Here is a 19,912-nt window from a genome sequence, read left to right as displayed (position 1 = left end):
TGTGTGAAGATGAATCTGTTTAGCAGAAGTGTAAGGTTTGCTCCTTGTGGTAACCTTGCCAATACTACCGTTTTGAGCTTAATTGAAAGATGCCCAGAAGGAAATGGAGGAAAGAGTGAAATGACCCTTAATCTGCTCCTTGACATTACTCCCTGCAAGATGTGAGTGGTACAGAACAATCCATTTAGCTATCTTTACACAATAGGAAATAAATATCTATAGACACTTTCAAATTTGCTTAATATGAGACAGTAACTTAGAGTTTTATAAATGGCTATAAAGTAAAAACAAACTCCACTTAAAAATGGGGCGACAGCAGATAAAACAAGGGGACATTTTGTTGGCCCAAAATCAAACTGGGAAGCAATGCCTGGCAGGCACTCAGAGTGAGTCCACAAGAGTGGCTCGCCAGTGCCAATCAAGGATGATAAGGGCTTTTCTTCAACAAGAGGCCACAGACTACACTGTGCAACAAAAATGTCATCATGACATTTTTGTTATGTGCTAAGCACAAGGTTCCCTACAACTAATCTAGTTGGGCTTCACTTCCAAGATATAGTAGGGGGGGGTGTTCAAATGAAGAGTTTTTTTATCCACCTCCTTTATTAATTTAAAAGCTCAAATCATTTCTAAAAAAGGAATAGTTTCAAGCTTTGAGTTAGCTTGCCACAGGAACTGGAATTAAGATCCCAAAACTAAACCTTACAAGGTCACAATGCTTGCTGGGCTTTAATTTCTGCAGTACCACAAACAGTTTTTCCAGAGATACATAAAGAATTATCCATTTGCAAAATCCATCAGCATCTTCTTTTGTTACAAAGGGATATGGTAACATAATATTTAATTTCAACAACAATCGGCTAGATGTTGGGGCCAGTAGCAAAGGAACGGCGCTCACTGTTCACCTCAAAGAAAGCTGCCCACGAAGATCCAGCGGCGTGGCATGGTTTTACCCTTTCCTGATGCCAGCTTAAATCTGGTGTCAGGTCAGGGGGATCTCTTGGCAACCATGATGTCAGCAAGCAGGTAGCAGCCAATCACACTGAATCATTTACATACAGCAAGCAGCAAGTTAAAAGCATTTAATATCCTTCACTTTTAATTTAAATTTTCGGGCTCCAAGATCACAGAATCACAGTGCAGAAGAGGCCCTTCGGCCCATCGAGTCTGCACCGACACGTGAGAAGCACCTGACCTACCTACCTAATCCCATTTACCAGCGCTTGACCCATAGCCTTGAATGTTATGACGTGCCAAGTGCTCATCCAGATACTTTTTAAAGGGTGTGAGGTAACCCGCCTCCACCACCCTCCCAGGCAGTGCATTCCACACTGTCACCACCTCTGGGTAAAAAGGTTTTTCCTCACATCCCCCTTAAACCTCCTGCCCCTCACCTTGAACTTATGCCCCCTTGTGACTGACCCTTCAGCTAAGGGGAACAGCTGCTCCCCAACCACCCTGTCCATGCCCCTCATAATCTTGTACACCTCTATCAGGTCGCCCCTCAGTCTTCTCTGCTCCAACGAAAACAACCCAAGTCTATCCAACCTCTCTTCATAACTTAAAGGTTTCATCCCAGGCAACATCCTGGTGAATCTCCTCTGCACCCCCTCCAGTGCAATTACATCCTTCCTACAATGTGGCGACCAGAACTGCACACAGAACTCCAGCTGTGGCCTCACTAAGGTTCTATACAACTCCAGCATGTCCTCCCTACTTTTGTAATCTATGCCTCGATTGATAAAGGCAAGTGTCCCAAATACCTTTTTTACCACCCCACTAACATGCCCGTCTGCCTTCAGAGATCTATGGACACACACGCCAAGGTCCCTTTGTTCCTCAGAACTTCCTAGTGTCATGCTGTTCATTGAATACTTCCTTGTCAAATTACTCCTTCCAAAATGTATCACCTCACACTTTTCAGGGTTAAATTCTATCTGCCACTTATCTGCCCATTTGACCATCCCGTCTATATCTTCCTGTTACCCAAGACACTCAACCTCACTATTAACCACCCGGCCAATCTTTGTGATTAATGATCATGCTTGAATTTAGAAGCCAAAATATCAATATAAACAAGCAATTTTAAAAAAAAACATCAAAAATGCAGTACTTTTAAATTCATAATGGAGAAATTTGACAGTGCAAATATAAAATTAGCTTTTCACGGCCAGCCAGGGTGTTTAGCAGTAAATTGTGAAATTAGTGCACCGGTGAATCTGGTGAGAGTGGGAATTTCATGCAGAGGAGGGGGGTGGTTCTGTTTTCTGCCCCCAATAGATGTAGTGGGTCATGTATTTTGTTCAGTGTTTTAGTGCTTAGTGTAAGTTATTGTGTAGAAACAGAAAAAAAAAACTTACAATAAACTTAAAAAGCAAATATAAATAATCTAGACTAAGATACAGTACATTAGGTTGTGCATCTGGACTGTGGTATGTCGGGAGTTTGTGGACAGCAAGACTGTCCCGAACAAACACATCTGCAGTAGATGTCTCTGTCTTGACTCTCTGCAGCTCAGAGTCGTTGAGCTGGAGTGTGAGTTGGAGACACTCTGACACATAACGGAGAGGCATAAGTACCTGGACAGTTTGCTCCAGACATCAGTCACACCTCATAGAGAGGTGCAGGTTCCGATCGGGATTGGTGTCACTGATAGTGTGCTGAGTAAGGGGAACGCAGGTGAGATAGAGAACAAGAATCTGCAGAAACAGGTCCTATTTAACAAGTACAATGTACTTGCTGCCTCAGAGGGTAAGGATAAAGACTGCTGGAAAGAAAGCCAGGATGCAGGCCATGGCACCTCAGATCAGGAGGCTGTCCAAAGGAGGGAGAGGCAGGGGAAGTATACTGCGGGCTGTAGGGCACTCAATAATTAGGGGGACAGGTAGCATCATTTGTAAGCATGATCAAGGTCCCGCATGGTTTGTTATTTACATAGTGCCAGGGTAAGGGACATCTCAAACCAGGTTGACAGGGAGGAGAATATAGGGATGTGTTAAGTTATTCACTCTGGTCGTAAGAAAAGCAGAATATTTTTTCAAAGATGTGAAACGTGTAAGTGTTGATGTTCAAAGAGGCACGGGTGTGCTCGAACAAGGAACACAGAAAGTTAGCAGACAGGTGCAGCAAGCAATTAGGAAGGGAAATGGCATGTTGGCCTTTACTGCAAGGGGTTTGGTGTACAAGAATAAATAAGTCTTGTTACAGTTGTGCAGAGTTTTGGTGAGACCACATCTGGAATACTGTGGGCAGTTTGGGTCTCCACATTTAAGGAAGGATATGCTCACATTGGAGGCGGTACAGAGAAGTTTCACTAAATTGGCCCCTGGGATGAGGGGACTGTCCTATGATAACAGGCTAGGTAAACTGGACTTATACTCTCTGTAGTTTAGGGAAATGAGAGGTGATCTCAGTGAAATCTACAAGGTTCTGAAAGGGCTTGATAGGGGTAGAATAAATAGAAATAGAAAATGCTGGAAAAATTCAGCAGGCCTGACAGCATCTGTAGAGAGAGAAACAGAGTTAACATTTCAAGTCTGTATGATCCTTCTTCAGAGCTGGTCAACAGTTCTCAATCTATCACCATCTAAATAATACTCTGCCATCCTGTTTTTCCTGCTGAAGTGGATAACTTCACACTTATCCATATTATACTGTTCCTGCCATTTATTTGCCTTGAAGCCTCTTAACATCCTCCTCAAAACTCACACTTCAACCTAGTTTTGTGTCATCAGCAAACTTGGAAATATTACATTTGGTTCCCTCACCAAATCATTGATATATATTGTGAATAGCTTGGGCCCAAGCATTGATCCCTGCAGTACCCCACTAGTCGTTGCCTGCCAATCTGAAAAAGACCCATTTATTCCTACTCTCAGTTTCCTGTCTGCTAACCAATTCTCTATCCATGCTGTTAAAGGTGTTTACATTTCTAATGAAAACTTAGAACTTAAGAAGTTAAACAAGCACAAGAGTAGAATTGGGCTGTTCCCTAGCAACAAGGGTCCAGAGAGGCAGGTCCCTCCCATAGACACAAAAGAAAAACTAAAGAAACAGCAGTTTTAAGCAGTTTGAAGCCAAGACCCCAGAGAGACTGGGCACTGGGAGAGGGAGCTGCAGGTTTCCCAAAAGAGCCAAAAGGTCCCAAGGCCAAAGGAGTGAGACAGAAACAGGGGAAAGTCCAAAGAAGGCCTTCTAGTCAAAGGAAGGACAGGGACCTGGAAAAGGTCTTGTTAAGTGAAGTTAAGAATGATGGGGAGAGAGAAAGGCTTCAAGCTTTTGATTTAAAGAGACAAAAGCTGCAGAAAGCAGATTTAAAGTGGGAACAGCTTGCAAGAGGCAAGAAGGTCCAAAGAGACAACTGAAGGTCTGTAGTAACTCTTTGCTATGGGCATGTGAAGCAGTGGTACTGTTGACAACTGAGTTGGTGAGAGAGAGAGCGCGGAAGACAGCTTGAATGCATGTGGTGACCCAGGGAAGAGGAACATTGGAAAGAGAGTTCGAAACCCTGGAGGTGAACCCTTGTGGAAGGCATCTGAGAGAAAGTGCCGGTTTGGGAGAAGATTCCAAGGCGAGGTCTTGGAGAGTGGAGACTGGAAACCCTCATGCGAAAGACGGAGTGCAGTCAGGCCGGTTGGCTCACAGTGTGACAAGCGTCTGGGGGGAGTTGAGGAGAGATCCATGGCATCTGGTGAGGTGGCATCTGTCACTTGATTTCAGAATGTGGTGTGTCTTATTGTGAACATTAATGTATAAGATGGCTTTTGTAACTTGTGTTATCCTTACAAATCTGTATATATCTGTAAAGGTATAGTTTTAGGTGAAGGAGTATTGTAATATAGTTAATCTTTTCTTGTTGAATAAATGTTTTACTCTTTTGTTAAAAGTTCATTAGCTGACTCCGGTGACTCTGTTCAGTGCCCCCTCTTCATATATCTAAACAAACAAATACAAGTTAGGATCTATCAAGCTGGGTTCTACTCTGGGATCAGGCTTGTCCAGGGGTAAGCTTAGATGGGACTAGCCATATAAATACAGTGGCTACAAGAGTAGGTCAGAGGCTAGGAATCCTGCAGCGAGTAACTCACCTCCTAACTCCCCAAAGCCTGTCCACCATCTACAAAGCACAAATCAGGAGTCTGATGGAATACTTCTCACTTGCCTGCATGAGTGCAGCTCCAAAAATTCAGGAAACTTGACGCCGCCCAGGACAAAGTAACCTGCTTGATTGGTATCACATCCACAAGCATTCACTCCCTCCACCACCGACGTACAGTAGCAGCAGTGTGTACCATCTACAAGATGCACTGCAGGTATTCACCAAGGCTCCTTCGACAGCACCACTACCATCTAGAAGGACAAGGGCAGCAGATGGATGGGAATACCACCAACAGGAAGTTCCCCTCCAACTCGCTCACCATCCTGACTTGAAAATATATCGCCGTTCCTTCACTGTTGCTGGGTCAAAATCATGTAACTCCCTTCCTAACAGCACTGTGGGTGTACCTACACCACATGGACTGCAGCAGTTCAAGAAGGCAGCTCAAGACCACCTTCTCAAGGACAACTAGGAATGGGCAATAAATGCTGGCCCAGCCAGTGAAGCTCACATCCCATGAATGAATAAAGAAAACAACAATGCCAATATATTACCCCCAATCCCATGTGCTGTAATTTTACACACTAATCTCTTATGTGGGACTTTATCAAAAGCTTTCTGAAAATCCAAATACACTACATCCACTGGTTCTCCCTTATCTACTCTACTAGTTATGTCCTCAAAAAATTCCAGTAGGTTTGTCAAACATGATTTCCCTTTCATAAATCCACGTTGACTTTGTCTGATCCCGTTGATATTTCCTAAGTGTCCTGTCATCGCATCCTTTATAATAGACTCTAACATTTTCTCTATTACTGATGTTAGGCTAACTGGTCTGTCATTCCTTTTTCTCCCATCCTCCTTTTTTAAATAGTGGCATTAAATTTGCCACTAACCAACCTGTCGAGACTGTTCCAGCATCTACAGAATTTTGGAAGATGACAAACAGCACCTCAACTATTTCCATGGCCACTTCCTTTAGTACCCTGGGATGTAGATTATCAGGCCCTGGGGATTATCAGCTTTCAGTCTCATTAATTTCTCCAGCACTATTTTTTTTAGTAATACTAATTTCCTTCAATTCTCCCTTCTCAGTAGACCCTAGCATTTCTGGGAAGTTATTTATTGTCTTCTTCCTTGAAGACAGTACTAAAGTAGTTTCCTTGTTCTCTATTATAAATTCTCCCATTGAGGACTATAAAGGACCTACATTTGTCTCCACAAATCTTTTTTCTTTTTACATACTTATAGAACCTTTTACAGTCTGCTTTTATGTTCCTTACAAGTTTATTCTTATACTATATTTTTCCCCTCTTGATAAATTTCTTTGCCTCCTTTGTTGAATTCTAAACTGCTCCCAATCCTCAGGCTTGCTACTGTTTCTATCAACTTTATATGACTCCTCTTTGGATCTAATACTATCTTAGTTTCTTTTGTTAGCCATGGTTGGGCTGCTTTTCCTGTTGTATCTTTGCGCCAGAAAGGAATGTATAACTGTTGCAATGCCTGCATTTGTTCCTTAAATATTAGTTATTGCCTATCCACCATCATGCCTTTTAATGAAGTTACCCAATCTATCATAGCCAGCTCACCCCTCATACCTTCATAGTTTCCTTTGTTTAGGTTTAGGACCCTGTTTTTGGATTGGGCTACTTCACTTCCCATCCTAATGAAGAATTATATCATGTTCTGGTCACTCTTCCCCAAAGGGCCCCGCAGAACAAAGGTTATTACTTAATCCCTTCTCATTGCATAATACCAAATCTAGGATAGCCTGTTCCCTAATTGATTCCTTGACATACTGGTCTAAAAACCAGAGATAAAAACAAAAAGCTACTGCGGATGCTGGAAATCCAAAACAAAAACAGAATTACCTGGAAAAACTCAGCAGGTCTGGCAGCATCGGTGGAGAAGAAAACAGTTGACGTTTCGAGTCCTCATGACCCTTCGGCAGAACTGAAGTATAGTTAGGAGAGAGGTGAAATATAAGCTGGTCTAAGGTGGGGGGCGGGGGGAGAGAGAAGTTGAGGGTGGGGTGGTTGTAGGGATAAGCAAGCAGTGATAGGAGCAGATAATCAAAATATGTCACAGACAAAAGGATCAAAGAGGTGTTGAAGGTGGTGATATTATCTAAGAAAAGTGCTAATTAAGAATGGATGGCAGGATACTCAAGGTACAGCTCTAGTGGGGGTGGGGTGGAAAGACTGACAAGGTATTAGTTGTAGATTTAAAAATAATGGAAATAGGTGGGAAAAGAAGAATCTATATAAATTATTGAAAAAAAAAACCATCTCGTGCACACTCCAGAAATTCATCCACCACAGTATTGTAGCACCCTTGTGACATGCATCTCTAATTTCCTGTTTAATGCCATCCCTCACCTTACCACCACTGTTTGGAAGCTTATAGTCAACTCCCACCAATGTTTTCTGCCCCTTTATGCTTCTTAGCTTTACCCAGACTGATTCAACATCTAGATTTTCTGAACCAATATCCTTTCTCACTACTGCACTGATGTCATCCTTTACCAACAATACCACCACACTTCCTTTTCCTTTTTGCCTGTCCTTCCTAAATATCAAATATCCTTGGATACTCAGTTCCCACTCTTGGTCACCTTGCAGCCATGTCTCTGTAATCACAATCATATCATACCCGTTTACATATATTTGCGCTGTTAACTCCTCTACCTTATTGCGAATGCTCCATGCGTTCAGATACAGTGCCTTTAGGCTTGTCTTTTTAACATTTTTACACATCTGTTGTTGTACTATGGCCCTATTTGCTGCTAGCCCTTGTTTCCTCAGCCTTTCACTTTTGCTTTTTACCTTTCTATCTTTCATTTCTACCTTTTCTATCTTTGTTTCCCTCTCTTGCGTCTCCCCACTCAGGTTCCCATTCCCTTGCCACTCTAGTTTAAACCCTCCACCACATTACTAGCAGTTACCCCTGCGAGGATATCGGTCCCGGTCCTGCTGGGGTCCAACCCGTCCAGCTTGTACAGGTTCCATCTTCCCCAGAATTGGTCCCAATGCCTCAGGAACATTGTTTACAATCTCTAGATTACTATCTGAGTCACATGCAAATTGGTGTTTGGATAAGCAGGGTAGGGAGGTGAACACTTGGCTGAAGGATTGGTTGTGGGAAAGAGGGATTCCATTTCATGGCACCAGTATTGGGGCAGGAAGGAACTGCACTGTTGGGACGGGCGCCATTTGAACCAGGTTGAGAAGAGGATCCTAAAGGAAAGGATAAATAGGGCAGTCATGAGGACTTTAAATCGGGCGAGGGCTCATGTGGAAAAAATATTAATAGTTGTTCATTAGCAAACAAAAGGGAAAAAAAGTAGACAAACATGAGACCTTTAGGCACTACAGGTAAAAGGAAAAACTAAAAGATGTAAAATGATTAAACCAGGAGCGAGAAATAAGAAACAGGAGCGAAATTAGAAAATATTTCTACACACTAAGGGTGGTAGGAAGTTGGAACTCCCTTGTGAAAAGGTAATTGATGCTAGATCAGTTGTTAATTTTAAATCTGAGATTGATAGATTTTTGTTAACCAAAGGTATTAAGGGGTATGGGACAGAGGTGGCCGTTTGATGTTAGGCCGAAGATCAGTCATGACCTAATTGAACGGCGGAACAGGCTGCAGTGGCAAAATGGTTTTCTCCTCCTTTTATGTTCCTAACGTGAGTAAAACGTTAGAGCTGAACCAAGGTTAGGATGGCTGAAATTAAGTGTTCTTTATACAATTACACAGCACTTAAGGAACAAATTGAGTGAGTTGCAGGTGTAAATTCAGTTTGGAGGATACAGTATGTTATGGCAACCATAATTGAGACATGGCTGCAAGATGGTCAGGTTTGGAAACTAATATGCAGGTACAGTATCCCAAATCCAGCACCCATGGCACTGAGATCATGCCAGATTTTGGATTTTCCCAGATTTTGGAACTAACTCCTTTACACAGGCTGTCTCTTTACCATGCTTTTATCATTAATGTCATAAAAATAATTAGGTGGTAAAGCACAGACGGGGAGTGATCCTCTGGGTTTAGCCCAAGGATGGCCTCTTCATTCCCACACTTTCTCTATTCCTGGAGTGGTGCCCAAGAGAAAAATGTCTGGATTTTGGACAATTCCAGTTTTTGACTAGCTGGATTTGAGACACTGTACCTGTGCCAGGCTATAAAGTCTACAGGAAAGATAGAGAAAAATAGTAGAAGGGGAGGAGTAGCCTTAGTGAAATCATTTTGATGATGACAGGATATAATAAGAGGTAAGCAGACAGTGGAGGCTTCATGGGTAAAATTATGAAATAGAAGAGGACTTCAGATTGAAGTCAGGGTTGTGTTTAGATACCCTTGTAGCAGCTGTGATGCGGTAGATTGTATAAATGCAGAGATTAGACGAACATGTAGCAAAGGCAGTGTGGTTTCAATGTGGGATTTTAACATTCATCTAGATTAGGATAGGCAGATTAGCATGTCAGAACGGTAGTGAATTTCTGGAGTATGTCCTGTTCTCTGCAACAGTATATCCTAGAGCCAACAAGGGCGTATGCCATATTAGGTTACATAATGAGTAATGAGCCTGATTTAGTTAACAATCTGATGGTGCATGACCATCTAATAGCGATCATAATATGATCAAATTCAATGTAGTCTTTGAAATGGAGAAATGCAAAACAGCTACTAAGATTCTAGATTTAGGTAAGGCTGACTTCAATGTGATGAGACAGAGTCTGTCCGGAGTAAACTGGGCAGATCTGTTACTGGTAAAACGTGTTACATTTCCTGTGGAGACCAATAGCTGTAAAAGAAAATTTGAATTTCCAGTGACCAATTTAAAGGATCACATGGCAAGATTTCAAGCTTTAAGACTTTTACTGTAACAAACAAATTACAATCAACATTGATTAAACCTTACTTAGTAGGCAACTAATACTCTAAACTACAGAAAAGAAATCCCTTATTAGCATTTTTACCCACTCGAAAATCTTGCGCCGCATTGATACATTACAGCATGCTCTCCGCAGATTTGCTGTATTTACAGGAAACAACGTTAGTCCCAGCTTCCAATGAGCTCACTTCTCCTTGTTTCACCAAGTCGTAACATCCAGTGACCATCAAAAACCAACTCTCTCAGTCTGAGAAATCCTGAACCAGCTTCCAGCATTAAGGGTCACTCTGGAGATTCCTTCCACCCTAGGGCGAGTCTTTCAGTGTCCTTAAATTTCCATGGGTTCTGTCTCCTATTCGCATTCTGTCTGGAAACTAACAGGTAAAAACAGCCTTTTCCCTCTGCTGACCAGAGCAGCTGCTGTTCCTGTCTATCTTCAGCACTTTCTCTCTCTCCCTCTCTCTGTATCTAGGGTTTTTTTTTTTAATCAGACTGCCTGGCCTCTCCCTTTGTGTTCAAGTGTGAAATATGCTACTTGGGTTTCAGTAATTCTTGACCTGGGGCCCCTCTCTCCCTATGGTAATCACCATGGTTTACGCCTGAACTGTGACGGGACCAGTGTTCTAGCAAGCCGCATAACTAGGGAAGTAGAAAAGATTTAAACTAAATAGTGGGGGCAAGGGATCAAATTTAGGAAGCTGTGGTAAACCAAAGAGTAGAGACAAGACAAAAGAGAAAGGTATTAATATGGGAAATGATAAATAGACCGTGACAGGAAGGGACAGAGAGTACAAATCTAAGACTAAATCAGCAGATAAGACTAGATGTCGCAAAAATAATAAAAGGGCAAAACTAAAGGCTCTGTATCTGAATGCATGTAACATTTGAAACAAAACAGATGAATTGATAGTGCAAATAGAAATAAATAAGTGTGATCTGATAGCCATTACAGAGACATGGCTGCAGGATGATATAGATTTGGACCTGAAATTAAAGGGTACATGACATTTAGGAAGGACAGGAAGCTAGGAAAAGGGGAGGGGTGGCTCTGTTAATTAATGATGGGATTCGCACAAGAGAGGGATGACCTAAGTTCAGGAAACCAGGGTGTAGAAGTGGTTTGGGTAGAGATAAGAAATGATAAAGGTAAGAAGTCACTTGTGGGAGTGGTATACAAGCCCCCTAACAGTATCCACTGGTAGGACGGAGTATAAAGGAAGAAATAATGGGAACTTGTCAGAAAGGTACGCCAATAATCATGAGGATTTTAATCTACATATTGACTGGGAAAATCAGATGGGCAAAGGTAGCCTATATAAGGAGTTCACAGAATATTTTCAGGATAGTTTCTTAGAACAGCATATTCTGGAAGCAACCAGAGAGGAGGCTATACTAGACCCGGTATTGTGCAACAAGATAGGATTAATTAATGACCTCATAGTGAAGGTGCCCCAGGTAGCAGCAATCATAATATGATTGAATTTTACATTCAGTTTGAGGGAGAGAAGAGTGGGTCCAAGGCTAGTATCTTAAATTAAATAAGGGTAATTATGAGGGCATGAAAGCTGAGCTAGCTAAAGTGAACTGGCAAATTAGGTTAAGGGATAGGTCAATAGAGATGCAGTGGCAAACATTTTAGGGGATAATTCAGAATACACAGAACAGATACATTCAAAATAGAAAGAAAAATCCCAAGAGGAGGACCCAACATCAATGGTTAACTAAAAAAGTTAAAGATAGTGTCAAACGTAAAGAAAGTAACATTCATGCCACACAAATATCAGGCAATGACCATCCCCAGCAAGAGAATCAAACCATCTCCCCTTGACATTCAATGGTGTTACCATTTCTGAATCCCCCACTATCAACATCCTGGGGGATTATCATCGATCAGAAACTGAATTGGACTAGCCATATAAATACTGTGGCTACAAGAGCAGGTCAAAGGTTGGGAATTCGGCAGCAAGTAACTCATCATCTGACTCCCCAAAGCTTGTCCACCATCTACAAGGCACAAGTCAGGAGTGTGATGGAATACTCTCCATTTGCCTGGATGAGTGCAGCTCCAACAACAATCAAGAAGCTCAACACAATCCAGGGCAAAGAAGCCTGTTTGAATGGCACCCCATGCACCACCTTCACCATTCAGTCCCTCCATCATCGACACAGTGGCAGCAGTGTGTATCATCTACAAGATGCACTGCAGAAACTCACCAAGGCTCCTTTGACAGCACCTTCCAAATCCGTGACCTCTACCATCTAGAAGGACAAGGTTAGCAGATGCATGGGGACACCGCCACCTGCAAGTCCCCCTCCAAGCCACACACCAACCTGTCTTGGAACTGTATCACCGTTCCTTCACTGTCATTGGATCAAAATCCTGAAACTCCCTTCCTCACACCACTGTGCATGTGCTTACACCACATGGACTGCAGAGTTTCAAGAAGGCAGCTCACCACCGCCTTCTCAAGGACAATTAGGGACGGGCAATAAGTGCTGGCCTAGCCAGCGACGCCCACAACCCATGAAAGAATAAAAATAATTTCAAATCCCAGTCGCACCTCATTCAACAAGGTGTAACGTTTTCAAGGGTTCTTACAGTGACACTAACAGCACAAGAGTGAAAGTTATTGTCAATTCATACAGTTTCCTGTTGATTACTGTCACGGTTGGGGGCTGCAGGGATGACTCAACAGTGTAATAAAAACTTCTTCATTCTGAGAATGTGTGCATGTGCCGACTCCAGTTTCAGCAGAGTAATGATGCTGAACGCAGGCAGGTTTGCTGTCATTGCCACCCCAAAATCCGGGCCATTCAGCACAATACTATAAATTGCAGGATATTGTAGGAGTACACTGCGCCCAGCATTTGTAAATAAATAATAAAAACATTTTAGCTAATGTTGACTTATCACTTGTTTAGCAAGTCATTCCATAAATCAAACACCAAATCCTAAAATAGTTAAATCTAATACTTAAGGGCACTGCATCCTATTGCCATAAACAGCAACACAATGAACACTTCTCTGAACCCGTTAAAGTATCTGAAGATGTTAACAGCAACAGACAGTTGCTGGCAATTAAATTAGATGGTCAATTGCCAGCATCATGTGGGCTACTGCTCAGCAATTACCCTCAGGCATAATGCAATTTTAGCAGTGCAGATGTGGTGTCAAAGAGGAAGAAATTCTATCCTTCACTGAAGATGTGTTTCATTGTCAAAATAGCTTTTTAAAAATGTTCAATTAATTCACCGAGTTCCTGTTTGTAGAAGCTACACAGATTAAAAATCATTAAATTCCATTAAAACATATGGCACTGCAAGTGGTCCAGCAAGAGTGGTTCCTGATTAGAGGACAGAGTTCCTGGAATGACTGCATCTCAATGAATGGGTTTTGTCAGTATTGTGACTGCTGCTGTCCAAGCTATTGCACAGGAGGAGGGCAATCCAGGTCAGGCAGGAAGAACAGCCATTGTCCACCACTTACAGGGAATGTGTATGCTTAAGACCTTCGTACCCTTCTCAAGTTGAAGGAGGAATATGGTTTGTGCGAATGAAAATATTTGAAATGCAATTAATTGACATTTTGATGCCCTAGACAGGACAGGCTGCAGATCAATGAATACTAAAAAAGAACTTCATATATGCCACATTATTCCATTTGTACATGTGGATCAGCTCCAAGAGTCTACTTAAAGCTTTTAAAAGGGAAACCAAACCAGAGTTTAAAAATTTCATATTTCACCTTTAAACTAGGTGTCTTGATATTCTGAACAGAGTCAATTGCGTCATTTTCCTTTTACAGTACTGCAGTGTCTCAAAGCGCCAGGGATCAGTGGGACACCAGTTCCAATCCCTACTCCATGCTAAACACACTTTTCAAGGGCTTGGCTAAATAGAAAAGGAAAGGGGCCAAACTTTCACAATCCACTCTCACTTGTCCCCATTAAGGCCAATCATGAGTACCACTGACAGTGAATGTCGGATGCCTCTGCTCAGTACAAGCGAAGCTGAGAAGCAGAGTGAATTTTAATACAACGTAGTACGCCCTTACAGCATAAGAGCTCAAATGAAAAGGAAACACCATGTATTTTATTTTTTTCTTACCGCTTCTTTACAAAGCCTTTTTCCATTTGATGCTTTCACCGTGTTCTCCATTACATTCAGAGCTTGGCCCAAGTACCCTGGGGTCCAGATCAGGGGCATTTTGGTGTAAACAGCACGGATCCCCTTAGCTAGTTCAACTTTTCCTGTTAAAGATGATCCACATTTTCAGAAAATTAAAGCTTACATTGAATCGAAAGCAATCCAAACATACTGTACTGTTATATACTTCTTATGTAAGATGGCACATTAGATATAAATAGCTGCAGGAAACATACCAAGCAATGCAAGGCCCAGAAACTGAGAGCTAAAGCCAACGGTATTGTTCTGCTTCAGTCCTACCAAGAATAAAGCTGCACCCAGATTCCGCTCATCTTCCAACTGGAAAACAGCAGGTTACACAGAAAATAAGTCAAACTGATGAGAATCTTTACATTTGAGCTAGAAAATTTACACTAAGCTAACAGGTAGAAATCTATCAGGTAAGGAATAACCAGGGTTTTAAAATAATTCAGGTTTCACTTTTGTGATTTTCTCCTTCTTTCAACACCCTCATTTCTGCTCAGCAAAAAGTTGGTTTTCACAAGCTGAGTTTCGCTACAAACTGAGGACATATGCCCTTACACTTGCTGGGAGTGGAACAGGTAACTATGCGAATACTCGTCAGTCGACTCTGATTGAAATTCCGACGAGCACTATGTTTATTTATTCTTTCACGGGATGTACGTGTCGCTGGCTAAGCCACCATTTGTTGCCCAGCCCTAATTGCCCAGAAGAGGTGATGGTGAGCTGCCTTCTTGAACTGCTGCAGTCCCTGTGGTGTAGGTACACACACAGTGGTGTTAGGAAGGGAGTTCCAGGATTTTGACCCAGAGACAGTGATGAACAGCAGTAGAGTTCCAGGTCAGGACAGTGTGTGGCTTGGAGGGGAACTTGCACGTGGTGGTGTTCCCATGTGTCTGCTGCCCTTGAACTTCTAGATGGTAGAGGTCATGGGCTTGGGAGGCACTATTGAAGGAGCCTTGATGAGTTGCTGCAGTGTATCTTGTAGATGGTGCACATTGCTGCCACTGTACGTAGGTGATGGAGGGGGTGAATATTGCTAAGGTGGTGGATAGGGTGCCAATGAAGTGGGCTGCTTTGTCCTGGATGGTGTTGAGCTTCTTGATTGTCGTCAGAGCTGCACTCATCCAGGCAAATGGACAGTATTCCATCACACTCCTGACTTGTGCTTTGTAGATGGTGGACAGGCTTTGGAGAATCAGGAGATGAGTTACTCACCGCAGGATTCCCAATCTCTGACATGCTCTTGTAGCCACAGTATTTATATGGCTGGTCCAGTTTAGTTTCTGGTCAATGGTAACCCTCAGGATGTTGATAGCAGGAGGGGGGGGTTCAATGATGGTAATGCCATTGAATGTCAAGGGAAGATGATCTGATTCTCTCTTGTTGGAGATGGCCATTGCCTGGCTCTTGTGTGGTGTGAATGTCACTTGCCATTTATCAGCCCAAGCCTGAATGCTGTCCAGACCTTGCTGCATATGGGCACAGACTGTTTCAGTATCTCAGAAGTCGCGAATGGCACAGGGTATTGTGCAATCATCAGCAAACATCCCCATTTCTGACCTTATGGTGGGAGGAAGATCATTGATGAAGCAGCTGAAGATAATTGGACCTGGAACACTACCCTGAGGAGCTCCTGTGGCAACATCCTGGGACTGAGATGACTAACCAACAACCACAACCATTTTCCTTTGTGCTAGGTATGACTTCAACCAGTGCAGATTTTTCTGCCCGATTCCCATTGGCTCCAGTTTTGCTAGGGCTCCTTGATGCCACACTCGGTCAAATGCTGCCTTAGCGTCTAGGGTCGTCACCCTCACCTCTTGAGTTCAGCTGTTATGTCCATGTTTGAACCAAGCCTGTAATGAAGTCAGCAGCTGAACAGCCTTTGTGGAAACCAAACTTAGTTTCACTGAACAGGTTAATGCTATGTAATTGTTGTTTGATAGCACTGTTGATGACACTTTCCATCATTTTGGTCATGATCGAGAGTACAACAACAACAACCTTTGTGTGAGGTATGACTCCAAACAGTGCATTTTCCCTTGATTCTCATTGACTGCATTTTTGCAAGGGGTGGCAATCTGAAATAAAAACAGAAAATGCTGGAAATGCTCATCAGGTCTGGCAACACCTTTGCAATATTCACTCCCTCCATCACCAACACACAGTAGCAGCAGTGTACCAGCTACAAGATGTACTGCAGCAACTCGTCAAGGCTCCTTCGACAGCATGTCCCAAACCCGTGACCTCTACCATCTAGAAGTTCAAGGGCAGCAGATGCATGGGAACACCATCACCTGCAAGCTCCCCTCCAAGCCACACACTATCCTGACTTGGAACTATATCGCTGTTCCTTCACTGTCGCTGGGTCAAAATCCTGGAGCTCCCTTCCTGACACCACTATGAGTGTATCTACACCACATGGACTGCAGTGGTGGAGAAAGAAACAGAGTTAATGTTTCAGATCTGTGGCCTTTCATCAGAACAGATGTTGTCTGACCTGCTGAGTGTTTTCAATATTTTCTATTCTTGTTTAAGGTTGCCTTAATTTTGATTAATTCTTTCAAATTTTATTTTGAAGTAGTTTTTGTACTAAAGATGATGACACACAGAGCCACTGACACTGACCCTATTCCATCAGCCTCAATTTTGTTAACCAGCCTTTTATATAGTGCTTTGTCAAACACTTTCATAAAATCCATATAGACAATGTTGACCACATTCTCCTCATCAAGCTTCTCTGTCACTTCGTCAAAAATGCAATTAGATTACAAATCCGTGCTGTGGATATCTGTGGATAAGGGATGCGCAGATGCTGTAAATTACTTTTTACAGTGTTCTACCAAAATTCCTAATTAGAACGAGCTTATAAAAATTTTAAGTTTACATAAGCTGATTTTGGAATAGACAGTTCATTTCAATGGCAAGCCTCACTGATTTATGGTGTCTGTCCTCAGCTTTTTCTAGTGCCATTAGGTAGGTCTGTGGGGTCAGCTCTTGCCTGTGCCATGAACAAAGTCCTTGATTCATTATGGAGCTTGTTGTGGTACAGTTAAATCAATGTTCTAGTGTGGTATAACATGCCATTCCAGGGATATCTGGGCCTTTGACAGATCTGTGATCTTGGACAGAATGCAATTTCAAATGTCAGCACGTGACAACAGCAAACTGTCAAGTAGCTTGTCTTTACATTAGTCATGATTTTCAGTTTCCCAGTGTGTGGTGGCTAAAAGGAGCTTTGTAGAGTCATTTCCCACAAAGTGGGAGGAGGGAGGTGGTGATGTAGTGGTAATGTCACTGAACCTAAGGCCTTTGGGGACAAGGGTTCAAATCCCACCACGACAGCTGGTGGAATTCAAATTCAATTAATAAATCTGGAATTAAAAGCTCAGTGACCATGAAACCAAAGCTGATTATCGCAAAACAAATCTGGTTCACTAATGCCCTTTAGGGAAGGAAGTCACATAGGCCAGGCCCACAGCAATGTGGTTGACTCTTCTTAAATACCCTCAGTCACTCAGTTGTATCAAACGGGAATGAACTACCCAGCATTAAATGTCAATGACAAACTGTCAAATAGCTCTCAGTTGTGTATCCCAACCCTTGCTTCGTCCCTGTTGACCCCACAGAGTCCTTCTTACTTACATCTGTGGGAGAGTTGTCCCACAGAATAGTCGAGCAACAGCCTGACATAGTCATGCTCACGTAATCATACCTTACAGACAATGTCCCAGACACCGCCACCATCATCCTGTACCACTGGCAGGACAGACCTATCAGAGGTGGTGACTCAGTGGTGTACAGCTGGTATACAGTTGGGAGGGAGTTGCACTGGGGGTCCTCAACATTGCATCAGATCAAAAGTGTACCTTTTGCTGATTACTACCTACCGCCCCCACTACTCCGCTGATGCATCAGTACTACTCCATGTTGAACCTCACTTGAAAGAAACACTGAGGTGGCAGGAACACAGAATAACCCTGGGTAGGGGGCTATCTTCACCAGGTGTGGCTCAGTAGCATCATTACTGACCAAGCTGGCTGAGTCTTAAAGGACATAGCTGCTAGACTGTCTCTTTGGCAGGCGGTGAGGGAACCAACAAGAGAGAAAAACCTACTTGACCTCATCCTCACCAAACTACCTGTCACAGGTGCATCTGTCCGTGACTCTATTGGTAGGAGTGACGGCTGCACAGTCCTTGTGGAGACCCTCACATTGAGGATACCCTCTGTCAGGTGCAAAATGGATAGTTTTCTGTGGTGAGATACTGGGCTAAAGTAGAGGTTAAAAGATTCCTGATCTGTGCTGAGCTAAGTGAATTCAGCTGGGGTGGTGGGAAAAGATGCTACAATTGGCCACAGCATCCTTCAGTCAGGTCCCACTGCTGGTCAATATCCAATTAACCTTGCTGGAAAATGTGTACGCGTGAACGTCATACAAGGGCAGGATCAGATTTGACTGCAATGCCTTCCACACTGATTGTTTAAGTTTAGGCGTGAAAAATGGCTACAGCCACAAAGTTGTGATCAGTAATGAAGATGGGTCATACGGACTCGAAGCGTTAACTCTGTTTTTCTCTCCTCAGGTGCTGTTAGACCTGCTGAGCTTTTCCAGTGTTTTCTGTTTTTGTTTGTGATCAGTAATGCCTGGTGAACCACACAAGAGTCAGCACCTTCAGGAGAGGAGGAAAAAGAATGATCTAACTTCGGCTTACAGAATAGAACTAAGGCAGTGAAAGGAGCTGCAATTCTACACTCCAATTGTACCACTGCTTAGTACAAATTCCTCAGTCATGCTGTGCACAGCAAAGAGTCTGGCATGATACGTTCAGTCTCTGCGTTGGACCTGCATCAGCGTAGCCTGACTAAGCTGCCCATTTATGATGTAAAACTCATTCTTAGGTTTAGATGCCAGATTTTCTAATTAAAAACTTGGGTGCAGAAACAAACAGCTTTAAGGCCTGAACCATTACACAAAAAACAGCTTTGTTCTTGGAAAATACTTTTAAGGCAGCCTAACATGTTATAATAGTAGAGCTGTGGAATCCTAGGTAGAAGATGCCAGTTCACAGTATGTTTTCTAATGCGACTTCTAGAGTTGAGAGTTGGGAGGATGGGAACTGGGTGGGAACCGGCTGGACCACGGGCTTTCAAAGAATGAAAAATGAACAAATAGAAATTCAAATCAGCTTTTTTCTTTAGATCTTCTGTAAAGTTTTCATTAGATTTTCTCATACATACAAGGTCATAAAATGATGAATTACTAATCTGATTTACCTTATGCCACAAGACCATTGATTACTTGGCCTAAATATCTTAATCAGCTATGGTTTTGATAGAAAACAAAACCCGTTATTGGACTTGCCTCGCAGAACAACTTAAAGAAGTGTAGGCTCAAAAATTATAATTTTTAGCTGCTGAGCTCTCTAGTCCATGTTCTAAAATATGATCTGACAGATCTCAGATAAATTATCTGCTGTAGTGATAATGCATTTTACATTTCTACTATCAAATACAATATTATATTTGATCCATAAGTAAAAGACAGGAATAAAAATCCATCACACATTCGAAAGTTTTGATTTCCTTTCATATCTTATAAATTTGACAGGATTAATCTGTATGTGTACAAGATAAAAAAGTACAATCATGATTTTGTGAGGAGAATAAATAAAAATTCAATTCTGATTGTGGTTCTTAACGATTGCTTTCACAGCATAATGGGAAATTGAGTAATCCTCT

The 19,912-nt window shown here is 42.4% G+C and overlaps 1 protein-coding gene across 2 annotated transcripts in view; it reads right to left on the bottom strand.

Annotated features, from left to right (window-relative positions):
- Nucleotides 1-19,912, bottom strand: part of mrps27 (mitochondrial ribosomal protein S27) — a 107,087-nt gene that overhangs the window by 17,258 nt on the left and 69,917 nt on the right. For both annotated transcript variants that reach the window (XM_078564235.1, XM_078564243.1), the window contains exons 8-9: nucleotides 14,384-14,486; nucleotides 14,109-14,251 (exon numbers count right to left, since the gene is read on the bottom strand). In XM_078564235.1, coding sequence (XP_078420361.1) covers nucleotides 14,109-14,251; nucleotides 14,384-14,486 — 246 coding nt within the window. The remainder of the gene's footprint in view (nucleotides 1-14,108; nucleotides 14,252-14,383; nucleotides 14,487-19,912) is intronic.

This window comes from Cetorhinus maximus, chromosome 2 (genome assembly GCF_964194155.1).
Source record: "Cetorhinus maximus chromosome 2, sCetMax3.hap1.1, whole genome shotgun sequence".
NCBI classification, from domain to species: domain Eukaryota; kingdom Metazoa; phylum Chordata; class Chondrichthyes; order Lamniformes; family Cetorhinidae; genus Cetorhinus; species Cetorhinus maximus.
This window is presented reverse-complemented; position numbering and strand designations above follow the sequence as displayed.